Here is a 19,176-nt window from a genome sequence, read left to right as displayed (position 1 = left end):
GTTCAACAACATAATCATGGGAGACATGTGCTATTCAGTCACAGATTGGCATTTCAGTTCACATGTATGGAATCACTGATAGGACTAGTTTATCCACATTCATTCCTATCCTGTAGCCCCCAAGAACATGGCTACTGGAAGGGAGCTGAATTTGAAGACGAGAGATTGCCAGTAAGATTCACTGTGCATTATTGAGCTCCCACCCTGTGCTCATCATGGGCACAGTGAGTGGCTTTCAAATTGAAAATTGAGAATCATACTCAGACAAGCAGTGATTCTATTAAATGCGCTTCAGGACGGAATTTCTGAATGACCTGTTGTCTTGGAAGATCGGGCACAGGATGCGGGTGAGGCTTTGGTGGATACGGAGGAGATAAAGGACCTTCTTTCCTCCCACAAGACTCTTCAAATCTTGATATGCTCACAATTAACAATGCAGGGCAGGATAAACGTGCAGTCAGCAGAAACCTTCTGTCAACGGGCATTAATAATACGGTCGTAGCTCTTGTTTATAAGCTTACCCTGACATGATCTCCTTTTAAAATAGCTCTTCTTATTAGTGTGGAATCTGATACATCTTTTCACAGCACTGGTCCGCTCCTAGGTCACCTGAGGAGGGGAAGCCAAGGAAGTGGTTTCTCCCCACGGCACTTCCTTCAGTTGCTTGTCCACCTGCTAACGACAGTGATAAGGCTGTTCGTTGGTGCTCCTGGCACTCACCTGACTCTGTGTGTGTGTCAGCCAGGCCAACAGATCTTAAAAATATGAGTGAAGTCAACTTGGGGGTTCCATGGAAGACATGTGGCATAGAGGGAATCCCCCAGACATTAAACTCCTGTCACTGTAGCCACTACAGCTGGTCCTGATTTCTAAGTACCCAAATCTCCCCATAAGTGGCTTTGCTGCCCCAATTCTTAGTAGGCATTCACCTTTACGCCATCTATTTATATATCTGGGTCATCAGAGAAACCAGAAGTGTGAACTATGGCCCAACAGTCTTAACCTCTGGTTTGTTCACTTCTTTCTTTTACATGCTCTTAGAGGCTTGAAATTATAACAATGCTCCCTGTTGGTGTAAATCAAAAACCTAAGTCCTATTTTGAACCTTCTCAAGGAGAACTCAGCAATACTTAGATGAAAAGTAATGCTGAGAAACTCAGAATAAGCTGCCCTTAAAATTTTCTCCTGGATATAATGGGACATTTTTCAATGTCCTAATAAACACAGGCTGAAATTCTCTTTTGCTTCTGGGAGCCTTTCTTTATGGACTTTATTTAAGAGGGAGGAGACCCAAAGTCCAGAATCTTTTAGGGTGATAGACAGGAAATGCAAAACCAATTCAAGGCTGCCCATTCTTTCTCGTTTCCTAGTAGGATTTGCAGAGTCCCTAATAACATATTTGGAAATTTCTGTGACCCTTTGTTGAATAATGGAATTAAGTAGAAGGTAGAACCGATTGGGCTCATTTGAAGGCATTTAGTAATTCAAGTAGTGAAAGGCTATTTGCGTAAAGTGGTCTTGATTATGATTTGAGCAACTGTGTAGCCCTGACTTTCTGTGAGAGGTCTATTTCCAATGTCTCCACCATGTTCAGACCCAGTTTTTGATTCAGCAAGTACTGCCAAATATTGATCAATTTCTACTGCTTCTTGGGCCTTTAGGACATTAGAGATGATTCAGTGTCCAATCAGCCACCTCTTGAGCCCCTCCCCAGATAGACTCCCCCAGGCTGAGTACAAAGCCCAGCCAGCACAGGCCCTTGGTGAACGCCTAGGTCTGCATCCTAGGGAACAGTTGGGCTTGATCTTGGCCCCTCTGAGGACCACTGGGAAACTCAAAGAAACACATAAAAACTTGAGCACAGGAAGGTCTCCTATAGATGTTATGGGGCCAGGCCTGTCATTTCACAGATGAGGAACGAAGGCACATCTGCAACATGATGGGTGCAAGCTGGTGGTTGCATATTTAAGACATCTGGGAGGACGGAAGCATTGTTTGATAGACTTAAAGCATCCCTGGAGCCATTTCCTATGACACGGTCAGCTGCTCTACTACACATGTGAAGAAAGGCCTGTGGTGAGCCCACAGCAGGAGCCGGAATTCCTTAGCTTTTCATAGTGCTGTTCAAAGCCCTTTTCATATTTTCAGAAGCATCTATGTATGATCTGTTAGACAGTGTGCACATCAGATCCTGGCCGCTCACTGGTAAAATCCAAATAGAAGCTAGAGTTTTTGACAAATCACTCTGGGCTCATGCCCTAGCTCCTGGAATTTGAATTCTATGAATTGGCTGCGGGATGAATAATATTCAAATGTAAAACACAGTTGTAGTGGGCTTTACTGGATATATAAATAAAGAGTACCCTGTCTGCCCATTGGCATACCTGGAGCCCAACTGCACTGGCCTTTTGTTTCCAGTAAGTCTTTAGGAGAAAAACAAGTCTCTTTCTTTGCGTGTCTCCTACTTCTCCTGTTGGCAGCCACCTTCATAGACTTGTCCACTCGGTTCTGCCGCATCTCCTCACTGTTCCCCAAATTCCAGCATCATCCCCCGACATTCTAGTGACTATCTTCCTCAAGCCTTAGCCCTGTCCGTCCTCTGCTTGTTTCCTGAGACACCTCTTTCCCTTGACTGTCACTTCCGGCCTCGGCCCTCACCTGCATCTCTGACTCATTCCCAAACTGTGGCCTCACATCCATGAGCACCTTCTGAATGTTCCCTTCTGAGTGCCTTTGGTCATGTGAAACACAATAGAAAACAGGGCCAGGACCAGACAGTCTCTGGGTTTCCTAATGGTTCTCAAACTCAGTTGTTTCCTTTTTTTTTTTTTTTTTTAAGATTCTATCTTTCTATTCATGAGACACACAGAGAGAGGCAGAGATGCAGGCAGAAGGAGAAGCAGGCTCCCCACGGGGAGCCCAATGCAGGACTTGATCCCAGGACCTTGGGATCATGACCTGAGCCAAAAGCAGACACTCAACCCCTGAGCCACCCAGGTGCCCTCAAACTCAGTTTTAGACAATCTGTGTTTAAGATCATATCAATTCTCTCCCTCTTCTCAATTTCCATGTCCCCTTTTAATGATCATGCTAATCTCCCTGTCCTGTAACATGTGCTCTCTTCCATAGCCACAAAGGCAAGAGAGCAAAAAGGTTGGGTTGGCTAACATAGTCTCCTAGAAAGAAGCAGCTCAAAGCATATGTCTTATTGCTCTTAAGATGACATGTCATCTTCGTATAAGAAGTAAAGCTTGTTGTTAAGCTAGTGACCTAACGAATTTTTGAGCACCTGTGTAAAACTGCAATGCCTGACCCCCTGGGCATTTCTTTCCTTCTCTTTCCCAGCAGCCAGTTGTCACCTCAGGAAGCTGGCAGAACAGTGGGCAGTGAGTCCAGAGCCGAGCCGACTTTCCTACTCCCACTGCCGACAGTTTGTCAGTCACAGGAAGGACCTAATAAACTTTCTAGTGCTTATTTTCCCAGTGGGCACATCCCTAAATAGATTTCAGAGTGAATAAGCATGTCAAGTTGGAGATTCTGATTTGTTGTATCAGAATGTTAGAGCTGGAGGGAGGCACTGGAAATCAGTGTTTTCCACCTGCTGATCTTACAGAAGAGGTAACAGAGGCCCAGAAGGGTTAGGTGATCTGCCCAGAGTCACACAGCTAATTTGTAATAAACTGCAACTGAAGCCCTAGGATTCTAACTCCCAGCCCAGAGCTCTTCCCTTCACCTACCTTTAAAAAATACTGGCTCCTCTCCTGCTCCTCATCTGGAGTGGGTTCTCAGGATTACTAGAAAACCCCAATAAATTCTGCCTCTTAGTCCAGTGCAGTATTTTCACAAAAAAATTGTAATAAGATCTTAAGTTGTAAATGTAACAGATTCACACTCTTACTTCTTCAAGTTCAAAGAGAAAACCGCGACGTGGTGGAAGCTTGCTGGTTTGTCTGCCTTTCTGGTTGCCTTATTATCCCTGTGTACAAAATCAGGTCAGAGCACTGGGCAAAGCACCCTGCCCCGCAGTCTCCTCAGCATCACACTTCAAGTAAGAGTGGGCAGAAAGAATAGTTTCTGGCTGCTGCTTAAAATCTGACTGCTGAGGACCCCGTATTTTAATGCTTTCATGACTACTTTAATTATTTAATTGTACTTATTTTAATTATGATATGTATGGAGTTTCCGTGTCCTGTGCTTCTTCTGAGTTAGAGAATTGGAGTTGAGGAAGAACTTTTCACAGTGCCTCTGCGTGGAGTCACCAGGGGTGAATGAACCTGGAAGCCTCTGGGATGATTGATCTGTGGCTTCACCTACCATGCCGTCTGGCTGAGATTTCGGCCTACAGTTTTTTCTGTGTGTTTCTTTAGGCTGGTTTTAGTTCCTGTGCCTTCTATCCCATATGGCTTCTTAGGATGGGGTGCCTTCAAGAGAGCTTGTGTTTCTATAATTCAGCTTTTCATGGTCTTTTTTTTTTCCTTTAATTGCATAATACATGGGTTCATCAGCCCCACCTATAAGAACAGATACACATTATGCCAATGGTGACACAGGTGCATACTTCATATCTTATGCAATTAAGGAAATAAAGAATACATGGATTTGGCTCTGTCAGACCCAAACCTGGGACAGCCTTTCATGGGCATGAGAGGAGCTGCTGCTGTGGTCTTTGTGCAGAGGAGGCAGTGGGTTCCAGTGAAATGCCCACAGGCATGTGGGAAAGATAGAAGCACCGTTTCTCTGGCTCCTCGCTGAGGACCAGGATGCTGCAGGGACCGTAGAGAGCTTTCCCAGCATTAGCTGTGTTGACCTGGTTGGCAGGGGGGCAAAGGACAGTACTGATCTCAGCTCCTGCTTCCCCAGTATTCACTTCAGGATGAAAACAAACCTCAGGATGTCTCTTCCAGGACATTTTGGACACCCCGTGGTATATTGGCCCCCATCCTACCTGTAGAGCCTTTCAATGTGATTTTAAGGTAATGTGAGCCATCTCATTTTCTAGTTCTGATCTACTTGTTCTGATGCTACCATTATAGCTTTTTCAGCCTCCTCACCAAGCCCAAATTAGAAGTAGCCGGAGGCACTCTGCTGCCCATGTATTCTGAGCTGCAGAGGAAGCACACAGAAAATGTCGAGCAGCCGGGAATGCAATGAGACTCTGAGCCTCAGCCTACCTACTGCTGGCGGGCCTGCGCTCCCAGCTTGTGGTTGACATGAGAGCGGCACCTTACCTAGGCCACTCATGTGGGCTCTGAACTGTAAGCTCTGCTTTGTCCCGTCTTCAGCCACACTGTTTGCTGCTTGTTAATGGAGCCTTCTGGGAAAGAAGCAAAACTTCCATGAGAAAGCTAAACCCAGTGACCACACCGATTGGTTTAGAAATTGCAGGGCTCTGAGGAGCTCAGATACAAAATTGCTTTGGTGAGCCCTGAGCCTCCTCATTGTGACCAAAAGCAGAAGAGATGTGTCAAAGGGACCCGTGCCTTGCTTGTCACCCTGTGGGTGCTTGTAAAGGTACACGTAGGGGTGAGCATGTGTGTGCACATGCGTGTTGGAAGGAACCAAGAAGAAAATCACACAGATAACAATGACTTTTTTAAAAAAAGATTTTATTTATTTATGAGAGAGAGAGAGAGAGAGAGAGGCAGAGACACAGGCAGAGGGAGAAGCAGGCTCCATGCAGGGAGCCCGATGTGGGACTCAATCCCGGGTCTCCAGGATCATGCCCTGGGCTGAAGGCGGCACTAAACCACTGAGCCACCCGGGCTGCCCTAACAATGACTTTTGACTTTGGCTGATCTTTGTATGTTTCTTACCTTTGCTGAAAAGTGTTATTATAGTAGACAAAATGAGAGAAAGCATGAGCTTGTTTTATGGATTTCAGCCCTTAGCTTGTGGGTTTTTTTTTTTGTTCCTTCAACTGCCTGGCAGTTCCATCCAGTACTTGCCCCAAGTCCACCACCACTACCACCACCCACTGTGGTTTCTATCACCGTAGGGCGCACTGCAGCCCAACCTCCTTTCCCTTGTCCCGATCAGTTCTTTGTCTTTGTCCTTAGCATCGTGATTTCCCCAGACTACAATGCCTGCTTGGATTGGCAGGTTCCTCACAGAGATTCAGAGAGTATAGCAGATAGATAGCTAATAAGAAAATTCTTTCTCCTTCTCACATCTACAATCAGGTGTTTATTCATTTCACTCAGCAGACATGTACTGGACATTGACCATGTGCATGATGCACAGCTCCTGCCCTCAAGGGGGTTGCAGTCCTGGAGGTACATGGGATGGGGATAGGGCACTGCATGACAGGGGCATACTACAGAGTAAGTTCTGTGTAAGGAGGCTGTGAGGAGTGGGTATGGTATGCCGTACGAGTTTAGGATATAGACAGGTAGTGATAGGAAGGGGAAGAAGTCTAGCTGGGATCGTCGTGAGCAAAGGCTGAGAAGTAAGATAGCACAGGAAATACAGAGAACAGCCTGGTTTTACTGGAACTACATAGAGTGCATAAAGAGGGCGAGAGAGATGAGGCTGCAGAGGTGGGTTCAATGTGTGCAAAATGCCTTGCATATGTGGGGTTCAGGCTTCCAAATGCAGAGTTGGTCCATCAGGGATCTCTGAATGTGAGAAGAGCAGCATTGGAGAAGGCCTTTTCTCTCTGGGCTGTTCTTAGATTCCCAGCAGATAGGTTCTAATGGGGTCCAGTCTCCACATCATTAGGAGAAAGAGTTCCTTAGAGGCTGACTTGGCTTGGTCAAGACCAAGATACTGGATGGCTTTTCTCCCATGCAATGTGGTATCCACAGTGTTGTGTTTCTTTGCTTCTGCTGGCAAGCTTTAAGAGGCTTTAAGAGGCACCTTTAAGGTCTGCAAAAATAGTATTCTAATTTTAGTGTAATTTACATTTTATGAACATTTTAAAAAGTGGATGTTACAGGTTTTGTGCTTTGCATGAGAGGGCTGTGCTATGCAAAGCAGTGGTGGTGTTCAGAAAAATGACTTTTTGAAAGGAGGAAATGGGAATCAAAATGTGAATACACATTAGCCTTAAAATCTGGATGTGTGTTAACTTTGAACGTACTGCACATAATATTTGTTATGGTGGTAAGTGAACTTTATGAAATGACTGGTCACAGAAACCTAAGCCGTCAGACTCTTATCTTGGGTCACTAAAGCCACTGCATCCCAATGACAACTGGCATCAGTGTGTGCAATACAGCTACTCAGCATATGTCCTAAGTGTTACTGAGTCTCTGGGCGAGCAAGGCAGGGGACGGGGGAGTCAGTCACCTGAAAGAGCAAGTCTGTAGATGAGATGTATATTCAGCCTAAACAGTGCTTGGCTTAATTGAATTCTTGGTTTTGTTCAGTACGTTGACCTTGTGACATTATAGCATTAGGCAGATAATGGTAGAAGTGGGAAGTAGGGGAAGAAGTTTTTCTTTGGTTCCATTTTAGGGCCCCTCACAACATCCACCCAATGAAGAAGTTTTTTAAGTATATGACATTTGAAGACTCTTTTAAAGAGGTAGAGGTTTCAAAGACCCAGAGAAGTGAAATGTATGTTCATTGGTGCGCATTTAATGTTTCCTCTGTGCCTGGCACCATGCTACGCATTGAGTCATAAAAGATAGACCAGGCACTCTCTTTCCTCCCCAGTGTTCACTGCGTTCCTTTCCCTAATGAGTGGAGAGTTGAATCTTCTATTTTGCTTCTGGTGGATGAAAGGCATGTTATGTTTCCATTTTATGCTTCCATATGGCAAGAGAGGCTGTTCAAGGGAGCTACTTTTCTTGAGCAGCCACCAGGTGGCAGCAGAGGACTTGAAACTCTTGGCAGCATCCAGGTCTTGGTTTTCTTAACTCATTGAGGCCAACCCCCATAGGAACTTTTCAAAGGCAGGCAGACCTCCACTGGGCCACCTTCTCCCAAATATTAGGGTCAAATGCTATCTCCTCAAGATTGTATCACATTCATTCACCTTCCCCTTATGAAACTAGCACTGGTCCCTCAATCTTTTTCTGATGAAAAACTTTTTTTTTTTAAATTTGTTTATTCATAACACACAGAGACAGGCAGAGACATAGGCAGAGGGAGAAGCAGGCTCCCTGTTGGGAGCCCTATGTAGGACTCGATCCCAGGACCCCAGGATCACACCCTGAGCCAAAGGCAGATGCTCAACCACTGAGCCACCCAGGCATCCTTGATGTAAAGCTTTAATTGTATCTTTCGCAGATGGCCCTACAGAGTAGAGAGGTAACTGGGGTGGGGTCATGGGAATATCAACAAGCTCATGCTTTTCCCACTGATCCCTTCCTCCACATGGGTGGAGCGCCCTGCACAGAGAAACAATCTGATGGTGGAGCTTGGTGGCTCCAGACTGCGGGGCTTTTCAGAGTGTACAGGAGAGAGGCCCAGGCATCTTCACTGGCCCTGCCATTTGGTTCCTCTTGTAGCACATATTTAGGACAGTGTGTTGATGGACAGGGGAGACCTTGGCAAGGGTGAATATTGATGTGTATCATCTTGTTTTGCTCCTATTTCTCATTATGCCTCCTCATTTGGATAGCCAGGCTGAACAGGAAGCTGAGGCATCTGGGATAGGACATTGGGCCATAGGGTGGGGCAGAGCTGCGGAAGGGCTCCCTTGGACATCCAGGTTTCTTTCAAGACTCATGAGATGTCAGAAGAGGTGGCAGTTAGAGGGATGTCCATTTGAATGAGTTGCTTAGCTATTGGCAAACTGAAAGAGGGACCAGCCAGGGAAGTAGAGACACAAAGTCTGCCGCTGGGTCATGTAGCCTGCATGGGATGGAGGGCAAGGCATAGCTTGTAGCCCCAAGTCTGTCCCCTAAAGTCAGGGTCTGACTGATGCAAGGGTCTGAAGTTTAGACATGCTGTGGGGATTTCCTTTGGACCTATCAGCAGGATTTGCCAAATCGCATTACGGCTAATTCCAGGAGTGATTCAGATTCTTCTGTTGTTTTATATTGAATAAAGCACTGTAAATAAGGTAGTATATTGATAGGGATTCAAAGATATTTTGAGGGGATCCCTGGGTGGCGCAGCGGTTTGGCGCCTGCCTTTGGCCCAGGGCGCGATCCTGGAGACCCGGGATCGAGTCCCATGTCGGGCTCCCGGTGCATGGAGCCTGTTTCTCCCTCTCCCTCTGCCTATGTCTCTGCCTCTCTCTCTCTCTCTCTCTGTGACTAACATAAATAAATAAAAATTAAAAAAAAATTTAAAAAAAAGATATTTTGAATTTTTGCTTTTGTAGAGATTTTTGTTATAATAGTGAAAGGAAATCATCCTGTTCCATAAACTATCATGCAAAACATCCTTAAAATGTACTGTATCTACATGTGGCATTGAAGAGGACAGCCGACATTCTTATTGGCATTATGCCCAGCTCAGCATCGGGCGGCAGCTCTCTGACCGGGCCTGGGAGGGCTCTCAGACCTGTATTAACATGCATTTTTAAAAAGACAGCTTTAAAAAAAAAAAGGTTCCTTGTTGTCGGCTAGACTTTCAATCCATAGGATAGCCACATATGGTTTTGCATAAGGGCCAGATCTAATTGTACAAAACCAAAGTGTCTTTACCCTCTGATGGCTTGAATGACTGGCCTCTGCCACTCCCCGCAGCTTCGGGACTCCTGCAGCAAGTGCCACTTGCCCACGGGAACATGAGTCTTCAGATCCAGGCCACATCACAATATCGATTCTCACCTTCACAGTTTCACTGTTTCTTCTCCCCCGCCATCCCTTTTCAGATCACTGGGGTGATCCTGCTGGCCGTTGGAGTCTGGGGCAAACTTACTCTGGGCACCTACATCTCCCTGATTGCTGAGAACTCCACAAATGCTCCCTATGTGCTCATTGGAACTGGCACCACCATTGTGGTCTTTGGCCTATTTGGATGCTTCGCAACCTGCCGTGGTAGCCCGTGGATGCTGAAACTGGTGAGTCTGTCACAGCACAATACTGCTCTTTCAACTACTTTTTGAAAAAAAATATCGATCACATGAAAGCAGCATGGCCCTTCCAAAAGCCCCACACAAGTCAATATGCCTTGACTCTAATTTTAGTCCAGACTCTTGCCTAATCCACCTTTTAATCCTTTAGAGGGCCAAATAACCCCAAACACAGCCTGGCACAAAAAATCCAGTTCTGGTCCCTTGGGGTAGGTGGTGACAAAGCAGTGGCCTGTGGTTGCAAGAAGCCATCTGTATCTTCATGGCAAGATGCCTTGGCCCAGTTTTGAATTCTTTCTTAGAAAGCTCTTCAGGTATGTAATGCACAGCTTTGGTGGGCAAGGCAGCATCCTGACCATAAGCAGCCTTTCAGCTTCCAGTTCCCACTGGAGAAATACTTTCTGCCTCCTTGAACTTGGCCATGCTTGGCTGTGTGGGCACACTCTTCTTTGAACCTGCACACCCTGGCTCAGTGCTATGGGAGTTGAGCTAAGCCAGAGCTCCCTCACTCAAGGAAGGGTTGATGCAGTGCCAAATGGTGGCTACTGGGCCCAGTGCTTGGCACCTTTACTGTAATAGAGCACACATGGTGTGATGTTTCCCAAAGGGTAAGGGGCAGGCTGTTGCAAGGCTGTTACCACAATTCTTAATTTTTGGTAGACTCATTGCCTAATTGTCCACTCACTGCTCATGCTCTTCTTTAATGAGCATTAACATTGAAAGATTTTATAGATGTAGCAAGGGCCTCTCCTCAAAAGAACATTCTGTTTAAAGAGATTTCTTTCAGAGGCCTCATTTTGTGAAAGGGGAGAGTGGAGGGTCCCTCAGTGCTGTGTTGCCTCTACTTCCTGGTTTAGCCCTAGGTTATGGTGACATTTACTCCCCTCGAGTGACTGATACAAGTGTGCAGGTGACTCACTCCAAAGGAACCACCTTCCAAAGTGGCACTGATGAGTCTCTTGACAACTTCATGGAGGGAGTGTTTGATCTGGACACTTCTGTCCTGCAGACCATGCAGGAGGTCAATGCTCTGGCCAGCACTGATTCTTCTGGGTTGATGGAAAAGCCATAGTGAAGCCACATGGAGGCATTTCTGCTGCTGTCACCTGCCACTCGACGCTAGCACCCAGAGTCTGCCCTTCCAGGACTTCTTACAAGACTTAGGATTTCTTTTGGTCTAGTCCTCAACTCTGCATGCCTGCTTAAATCACCTGGGCAGCTTTTTAAAAACTCCTTTGCCAGGGTCCCACCTCCAGCCGGCTAAACCAGAATCCGTGGCTGCAGGGCCCTGGCATCACACTCTCCAAAGGCTCTCTACGGGATTCGATTGTACAACAGGGGTTGAGACCCTCCCGTTTAGTTCACTGAGTGGCAAGGGGAGAATTTACTTCAGAGGCATAGAAAAGAAAGATGGCTAAGAATCCCTGTGTCCAAACAAGAAGGGAGGAGGCCTGGCTTAGGTCTTTAGCGGCAGGGAAGTAACCTCTTTGGGCCACTGTCCTCATTTATGAAAGAATAGCATTGGACTAACTCAGCAAGGTTTCTTCCAGCCCAAATGCTCCACCTAAAGGGGGATGGCAGAGGGGCTACAACACTGGAACAGTTCTCTGTGGCTCTGCTGAAGCTGGTTTCAGACCACTCTGCCATCTCCCCCTAACACTTGGGAGCTCACTAGCAGGTGAGCCTTTGGGGAAGATTGCTGGGGGTTTTGTTTAGTTTTTGTCTTTGGTCTTTTAAAAACCCATCAGTTCCTTTTATGTGCTAGATGCTGTACTGGGTGCATAACCTGCCCAGCTTCACATGACTGGTGTGTGGAGAACTAGGGTTAGAACCCCTAGACGTCTCCTTCCAAAGCCAAGACTAGTTCTACTACAGTCTTTTCATGTGGAGAAAGCTCAACCCCTACCACCTATATTTAGTACAAGCTTTCCCCCATAGGCTTTTGGCCAAGGCCTTCTGAAGGAGAAGCAGCTGTTCTCTGGAAGCTCCTGGAAACAGGGAACTTCCCAGAGACAGGAAACTGCTGATCTGGCCGACAAGAGCGGAAGTCACTTGATTAACTCTCATTCTAGAATTGTATGGTTCTCATTTAACCTCATTAGTTGCAAAACAACTGAAAATAACTACTGCCATTTCATGGAGGCCCAGAGTGGCTGCCTCTTCTTTAGGAGCCCACAACAAAGTGAGGATTCCAATGTAGGAGGCCTTCTGACCACACATAGTCAAATGTCTTTGCTCCCACCTGCCTCCTGACACTTACTGCCCCTAGGATGTTCTGCTGGATTCTAGGCCTGGTGTGAGACTCTCCCTAGAGTCAAATGTGCTTCTCACTGCATTCTGTTGAGTTGACAGAATGTCAACCAAGTTGAGAGACAGATGTCATGTACGTGGGGCATTCTACTCACAACCGCATTTGCTTAGTGGCTGTGCTTTAAGTGCATGTAGAGACTTTTGTTAATATCGCAAACAAAACTGGCCTTCTAGGCGAGTATTTCCTCCTTTTAACATATGTGCCACTAACCAAGAAAAATAATTTATGATCCTATGCACATATGTACACTTATAAGTAACTAACACGACCGTGTATAGTCTATCCAAATTCTATAGCATCACCTAGGACCCTTCCAAACATTCAGGACTGTTGTGTTTCATTTTGAGATGTGAAGAAACAGATTGTAAGACATATGCTTTGTCGGAAAAGAATCACTTCTCTTTCCTTTTATCTTCTTTTCAAAGCCACAAAAATGGAAACCCTTAATGTCTTCTAAGTACCGTGTAATTTATCCCTGAACTTAGGAGGCACGGGTGCACACCCGCGTGTGCATGCACACATGCACACACTTGGGAAGTATAGGAAGCATGAAATGAGTAAGAAGCAATAAGGGTTTTCGAGACTTACAAACAATGTTAGTAGTGTAGCTTGCTTGCTTTTTAAAGGCTATCAACTCTACGCACTGTGTGAAACAAGAGAGATAAGTAGCCTACTGGCCCTTGCCTTGATTAAGTGCTACATCCAAGCCCAATCACCATATTGAGGAAGCGTGTTGACCTGTGTGCATTGTGGTCTTTCTGTCAGCATGGGCTTGATACAGTTGCAAAGGAATGGGGTTTGAAGCCATTTTAGGAGATGTGCTCAAGAAAACTGGAGGGATTTACCCAAATGAAGAGAAGCAGCAGGTTCACATCATAGCTGTGTTCATGCATATGAAGGACCATTGCATAGGAGCAAGGTTGGATCTCCTGAAAGCGGTTCCAGCACCAAGGAGTGGAAGTTACAAGTAGGCCAACTGTGGCCAAGAGAAAGGAAGGCTTTCCAGCAACGGGAACAATTTGAAAACTGAATGGGCCACTAGGGGTACGAAGGTGGAGGAACTAGTCTAGGCTTGCAGAAACCACATGAAGGGTGCACACAGATGCCAGTTGACCATCATGAAGGAGGTCATACGAAGGATTCGCAGACAAGGCAGACCTGTGACCTCCAGAATCCTTTTTTTTCCCCCAGAGTGCTTTCTGGCTCAACCATTCTAACATCAAAAATAGGGGCTACCTGAGTTATAAAAAGCCCTTCCAGATTTCTCCTGGTTGAGCTGAGTCTCCGGATGAGCTCTCCTCAGCATGTGTGGCCCAGAACGTTTATGCATATTAAATAGACACATTTCTATATTGAGGCTCCTGTGGGGAAATCTGGACAAGAGTATTTTTAAACTTTTTCTCAACTTTGTCTGGGGGATATGAGCATTTGTGTGATTCCCTGTGATGAGAAGTAACCTCCCCTAAAGGAGCACTCCTTTTGATCCTAACGTGCCCTCCTTTGTCCCTATGTGCTTGATTTTCAGTATGCCATGTTTCTGTCCCTGGTGTTCCTGGCTGAGCTGGTCGCTGGCATTTCAGGCTTTGTGTTTCGTCATGAGGTGGGTATACACAAAGCAGAGAATTCAGAGGGTCTTTGGGAGGAGGATTTTTGAAACATCTTCAAATGTACAAGGGGCCACATGTAGGCTGTCTGGCATTTCCAGTGGTATGGCTGTTTTCGAAACATCCTTTCATATGGGCTGAAATGCCCAGAAAAATCTAAATGCAGGAATTTCACCAAACTTGACACCTTAGTTGTTGATCCTCATTTTCTTCCTTGAAATGGCTCCTGCATGAAAGGTTTTCCACCTTGTCTTAAAGCAGTGACCTTCAATGTAGTTTAAATATTCCTTTTAAAATACAGCTTCAGGGCACCTGGGTGGCTCAGTCGGTGAAGCATCTGCCTTCGGCTCAGGTCCTGATCCCGGGGTCCTGGGATCAAGCCCTATGTTGGGCTCCCTGCTTGGTGGAGAGCCTACATCTCCCTCTGCCACCCCCACCCCCTGCTCGTGCTGTCTCTCACTCTCTCTCAAATAAATAATATCTTTTAAAAAAAAATTGCAGCTTTAGCAAGGCACAGGTGGGTGTCTATATAATAAGATTTCTGTGACTGCTTGATTACTCCCAAAAAGCCTGCCCTCCCCTGTCTCCTCCACAGAGCCCTGGGGGCTGCCCCCCACCCCACCCCCCACCAACTGGGGGGTAGAAGCCAAGCCCAGGAGTGAGGGGCCCTGCTGCTCTATGTGGTGGTGAGGGGGAGAGAGAGAAGGCCATCATGATCTGAAACCCCTACAGCACTTTGTTTCTAATTGACATGTAATAGTTGAGACTTAAGAAGCTGGAGAAAAAGAATTCTGAATAGTTTTGTGATCGTAACTGTGGTTTCAAGGACATTGCTGACTGTCTCAGATCACATGTGACCCTCTTCCCTTGCACTGTCCCTGTGGCTGCTCTGTTTAGACAATGAGGCAGAGACGAGACGACCTCATGCTGTCTGTAGCTACCATGGTGTCCCCTGTCAGATGTGTACAGTGGTGATAGGTCAGACAGAGTGTGCGCTACAATGAAGTACTGACCCTAACTCCCCCACAGCCTGTTATCGTACCCTATAAATCACGGTAAAACCAGAACTAGATACGCATATGTTAGAAAGGAATACAAATTCCTAACCAGATAGACATGGAAAACACGATGAGGCTGTGGACAGTCGGCCATGATCTGCCCCAGACCCCGCTTCTGTGCTTGGCCAAGTTGCGTTCCCAGGGAGCTTGCTCATGTGCTTTCTGCCCCTCTTCCCCATTGCTCTGGTTCTCCCCTTACCAGAGCTACAAGTGCAGGTGTCAAGGCCGACTTCTAGAGCCCATTTTGTATGGGTGCTGCGTCTGGAATTAGGTTCCACATTCTTCTTCTCAGGTAAAACCTGATGAAGTCCTGGCTTCCACAGCCCTGGAGGTGCCCCCAGTGTGTGTGTGCACATGTGTGAACTCCAGATGCAGCTGAGCCCTTGCCCACTTTCCTCCCACATGCTGCCATGACTGGGGTCCCTGAGGGGAGGGATCAGTCCATGGTTCCTGATAGTCAGGGCCTGGACACCCTTATCTACCTCACCTCTGTGCATCTGAAACTCTTAGAGGAGTGGTAGGTGGGGCTTACAACACCACCCATGGCCCACCAGCAAGGGGCTTGTTTCTTCAGTGGAAATCTTCAACGTGGTCCAGGGTCTCTTCCATGTGCACCTGCCCACCCTGCAGAGACAGTGCAGGTGCAATGAAATGAAATGAACAGCCAAGTGGAGCACCCACCATGGCTTAGAAGCTCTATGTGACTAATGTCCATTTATCTCTTGTAAGCAGTCCATGGGCAGAGCACCCAGTATTTCAGCAAGGAGCATGCCTATGTAAGAGAGTCACCACACTTCGCCCCAAGCTTCCCACCAGGCAATTAGTGTCATTGGCTGTCCTCCCACTCCAGAGTCATTTTGGCAACCGGGGGCAGTCCTACCATATGTGGGGAGTTGCCTGGTAACACACCTGTCACCCCACCTTCAGCAGGTTTCCAGGGGAACAGAGCTTGAAAGTTAACCCACAGCTGAATGTACTCACAGAGGAGCAGAAAGGGTTTTGTGAATTACTTAGCAACAAGGAAAGTTCATGTCCTTTCACCTCTCTTTTTGGCCTCGATGAAGACAGGTCAGTGCAGGTTGGTTTTGCCCTACTTCTGCATGCTAGAATAGGGGTCTCTTCCTGGCCAGGGCAACATCCATCTTCCTGCCCTCTAGTGACCTGCCCTTTGCTATTCTTCAGAGCAAGGGCAGTAAAAGTTAGAGACAGAAGAAGGCCATCAATCAATGTGAAGAAAATAAGCAGAAAAGCCAGGCCTGATGTTGGGGCTCACTCTCCCAGCTCTTGCAGAAACTGGCTACATCAGTGGGTCATTTCACAAGGCAGGCTTCTTCCTCTGGATTGAGGAGGAGGAAAACATTTTCCTTTTTTACATTCCTGAGCTAATAAATCCCTCAGCAAACTTTCTGAGATCTTTTGTCTCAGAAAACAGGGCCATTCGCTCCCTGGCCTACATTTATTCAGAGATTTTCAGAAGAGCCATTTGGGAGTAGAAGTCAGTATGAATCTAAGTCCATTTGGGTGGTGGTGGACCGGGACCACATTCCTCCCTGCCTTCTACAGATCAAGGACACCTTCCTGAGGACTTACACGGACGCCATGCAGAATTACAACGGCAATGACGAGAGGAGCCGGGCTGTGGATCATGTGCAGCGCAGCGTAAGTTCCAGGGAAGGAGACTGGGCTGGTCACTGCCTGTGATGTCAGGCCTCAGACCTAGGGGCCACTGGGGGTGTTGGACCATCAGCATTTGCTATTGATTCCTGGCCTCCAGTTCCATTTCCTCAAGTTTATACCTAGTACTTGTCCAGGGTCCAGTTATCCAGGTAATTAGCGTCAAGAGGGACCAGTTCCTGCAGCTTGCTTTTCATCAGTATGGATTATGAGTATCCCAAGGAAAGCTAGCTTGCCCTTAAAATCCGAAGCCTTGGAAAGGAAGCAGTCAATGTATGGCAGCCTTGCTTAGTTTTTAGCATTGGCTCCAAATGGCTGGCATTCTGGAAGTAGTGTCTTTAGTGGAGAGCACCAGTGAGAGCGTGTCTACCGGCTTGGGAAGCATAGTGGGGGTGGGCGGCGGGCCTAGGAAAAGCTGAGGGTCTGGCAGGAGTGAGACTGCCCTAGGCGGCCGGTGCTTTGCAGAGGAGATTGAGAGAAGTAGCTGTCTCCTGCCTGGGGGTGCTCAGGGGGATGAGTGCTGGGGCTCAAGCCTCAGGACCCATCTGGGTCACCTGGGTAGCTTCCTGGTTTGGGGTGGGGGGGGTGTTCTTTTGAATGTTTTGTTTTTTACTTCAGAAGGAGTATTTTTTATCTTTATTTTTTCTGGTATTTTGATCACATTTCAGACTCACCAGAAAAGTTGCAAAAAGAGCATAAGGGGCTGTATACCTTTTACCCAGATTCACTAATTCATTTCTACTTTTGCCCCATTTCCTCTACTACTCTATGTCAGGGGTTGGCACACCTTTTCTGGAAAGGGTCAAACAGTAACCATTTTGGGCTTTGAGGAACATGCAATCAGTCTCTGTCACAACTACACCGCTCTACTCTTGTGGCACAAAAGCAGGCATAGTATGTAAAGGGACAGGCTTGGCTGTGTCCCCCCAAAACTTGATTTACAAAAGCAGAAAGCTGGGGAGGGGGGCTATAGTTTACCAACACCAGCTGTCTCTTCTTCTTCTCTCCTTTCTCTTCTCCCCCCACGCCCCTGCACCTACCCCCCAAGCCATTTACTTATTGGTAGAGATCCTGTGATCTATAAGATTTAAAAAGATCATTTTTTTTTAAAAAAAGATCTTTTTGAAGCCATTTTTGTCTCACTGTCCCCATCAACAAGCCCAGTTTTGTTGATCTGTACCTTTAACAGCACCCAGGCCACGCAGGTGGTTTTGATGCTGAGCCAGGCCAGAGAACCACCGCTTCCCTTTATGAAAGTGGTAAGAAGGGCGACACAACATGTGATCTAGGACTAACTTCCTTCTCTCAGTTCTTCCTTCTCCCAGTGAGTATAATGGATAGTAGAGCCTCTGCTCACCTTTACTCACCAAAGCTGTGCCTGTTGACCTGAGGTCTTGGCCTTTGTTTCTCTAAATGCCTCAGGGTAGTGAGGGAAGAGACCACAGTGTCTTTGATCTGCACACGTTGGTTCTTTCCCTTTCCCCCTTAACAGCTGAGCTGCTGTGGTGTGCAGAACTACACGAACTGGAGCACCAGCCCCTACTTCCTGGAGCATGGCATCCCCCCGAGTTGCTGCATGAATGAAACCGACTGCAATCCCCAGGATCTGCACAATCTGACTGTGGCGGCCACCAAAGTGAACCAGAAGGTAGGCTTCCTCTCAGCCCTGATGAGATCCGTGGTGAATGTTTGAGGGGGCTGTTTGTCTCTTTCTGTGAAACTGTGACAAATGGGTCAGGAGTGGTGGTCTAAGAGAGAGTGCAGAATCTTTCCCCGTGGCCCTTTATTGCCTGGGACAGGCACCCAAGGCTGTCCACCTCTGAAGGAGTAGCCGTGACTCAGCAAGAAGCTTCCAGACACAGGGAGGTTTAGCACCTGTTCTTGTTCACCTGGTACTGATGTCAGATAGGGAATATTGCCTTTTTTCTTTCTGCTGCCTAATCTCCCTTCTAAACATGGAATGATTCACAGCTGGGTGCCAGTCCTTAGCAGGAAGGGGACGACAATTGACAGACAGCATCTGCTTCTGCCAGGAGGGTGGCCTTTATTTTAGGGTGTTCTCTGCTCTAGGAAAAGAAATCAACAACTCCACCTCATCTCACTGTCAGCATCCTGACTCCCAAAGAAATCAGAGAGAGAGAGAGAAAGAGAACTGGCTAAAAGAAATGTGAAAGGTAGTACATTCTAGTGAAAATGAGAATAAAATTTCAGTCGTCAGAAGGAAGACCAATTCTGTATTCCACTTCACAGAGAATATGATGGAGGCGTGATAAAACGTGTATGAAGGCTGTCTGTATCCTTAAACATTTAGAGAAATGCCACATAGAAAATACGTTTTGGTAAAACAGAAGGGAGGAAAAAAAAAAACTAAAAAACAACCCCACTGTTGACTTTAACTTCTGTTAGGCAGCCATCAGGTAAATATTCTTTTCTTACTCAGATAAAATTCTGTTCTTCCAAGGTCTTCAAAACTTGATGTGATCTGGGCCAACTACTGAATAATTCATACTCTCAAAATTAGAAAGTTAAGAGATGGTTTCTATGTTTTGCCCATTTATT

The 19,176-nt window shown here is 46.6% G+C and overlaps 1 protein-coding gene across 2 annotated transcripts in view; it reads left to right on the top strand.

Moving 5' to 3' along the window:
- TSPAN7 (tetraspanin 7) overlaps window positions 1-19,176 on the top strand; it is a 128,217-nt gene that overhangs the window by 94,824 nt on the left and 14,217 nt on the right. For both annotated transcript variants that reach the window (XM_077889481.1, XM_077889482.1), the window contains 4 exons: window positions 9,770-9,958; window positions 13,807-13,881; window positions 16,507-16,602; window positions 18,110-18,265. In XM_077889481.1, the coding sequence (XP_077745607.1) occupies window positions 9,770-9,958; window positions 13,807-13,881; window positions 16,507-16,602; window positions 18,110-18,265 (516 nt within the window). The remainder of the gene's footprint in view (window positions 1-9,769; window positions 9,959-13,806; window positions 13,882-16,506; window positions 16,603-18,109; window positions 18,266-19,176) is intronic.

Source organism: Canis aureus, chromosome X (assembly GCF_053574225.1).
Source record: "Canis aureus isolate CA01 chromosome X, VMU_Caureus_v.1.0, whole genome shotgun sequence".
Taxonomy (NCBI): domain Eukaryota; kingdom Metazoa; phylum Chordata; class Mammalia; order Carnivora; family Canidae; genus Canis; species Canis aureus.
This window is presented reverse-complemented; position numbering and strand designations above follow the sequence as displayed.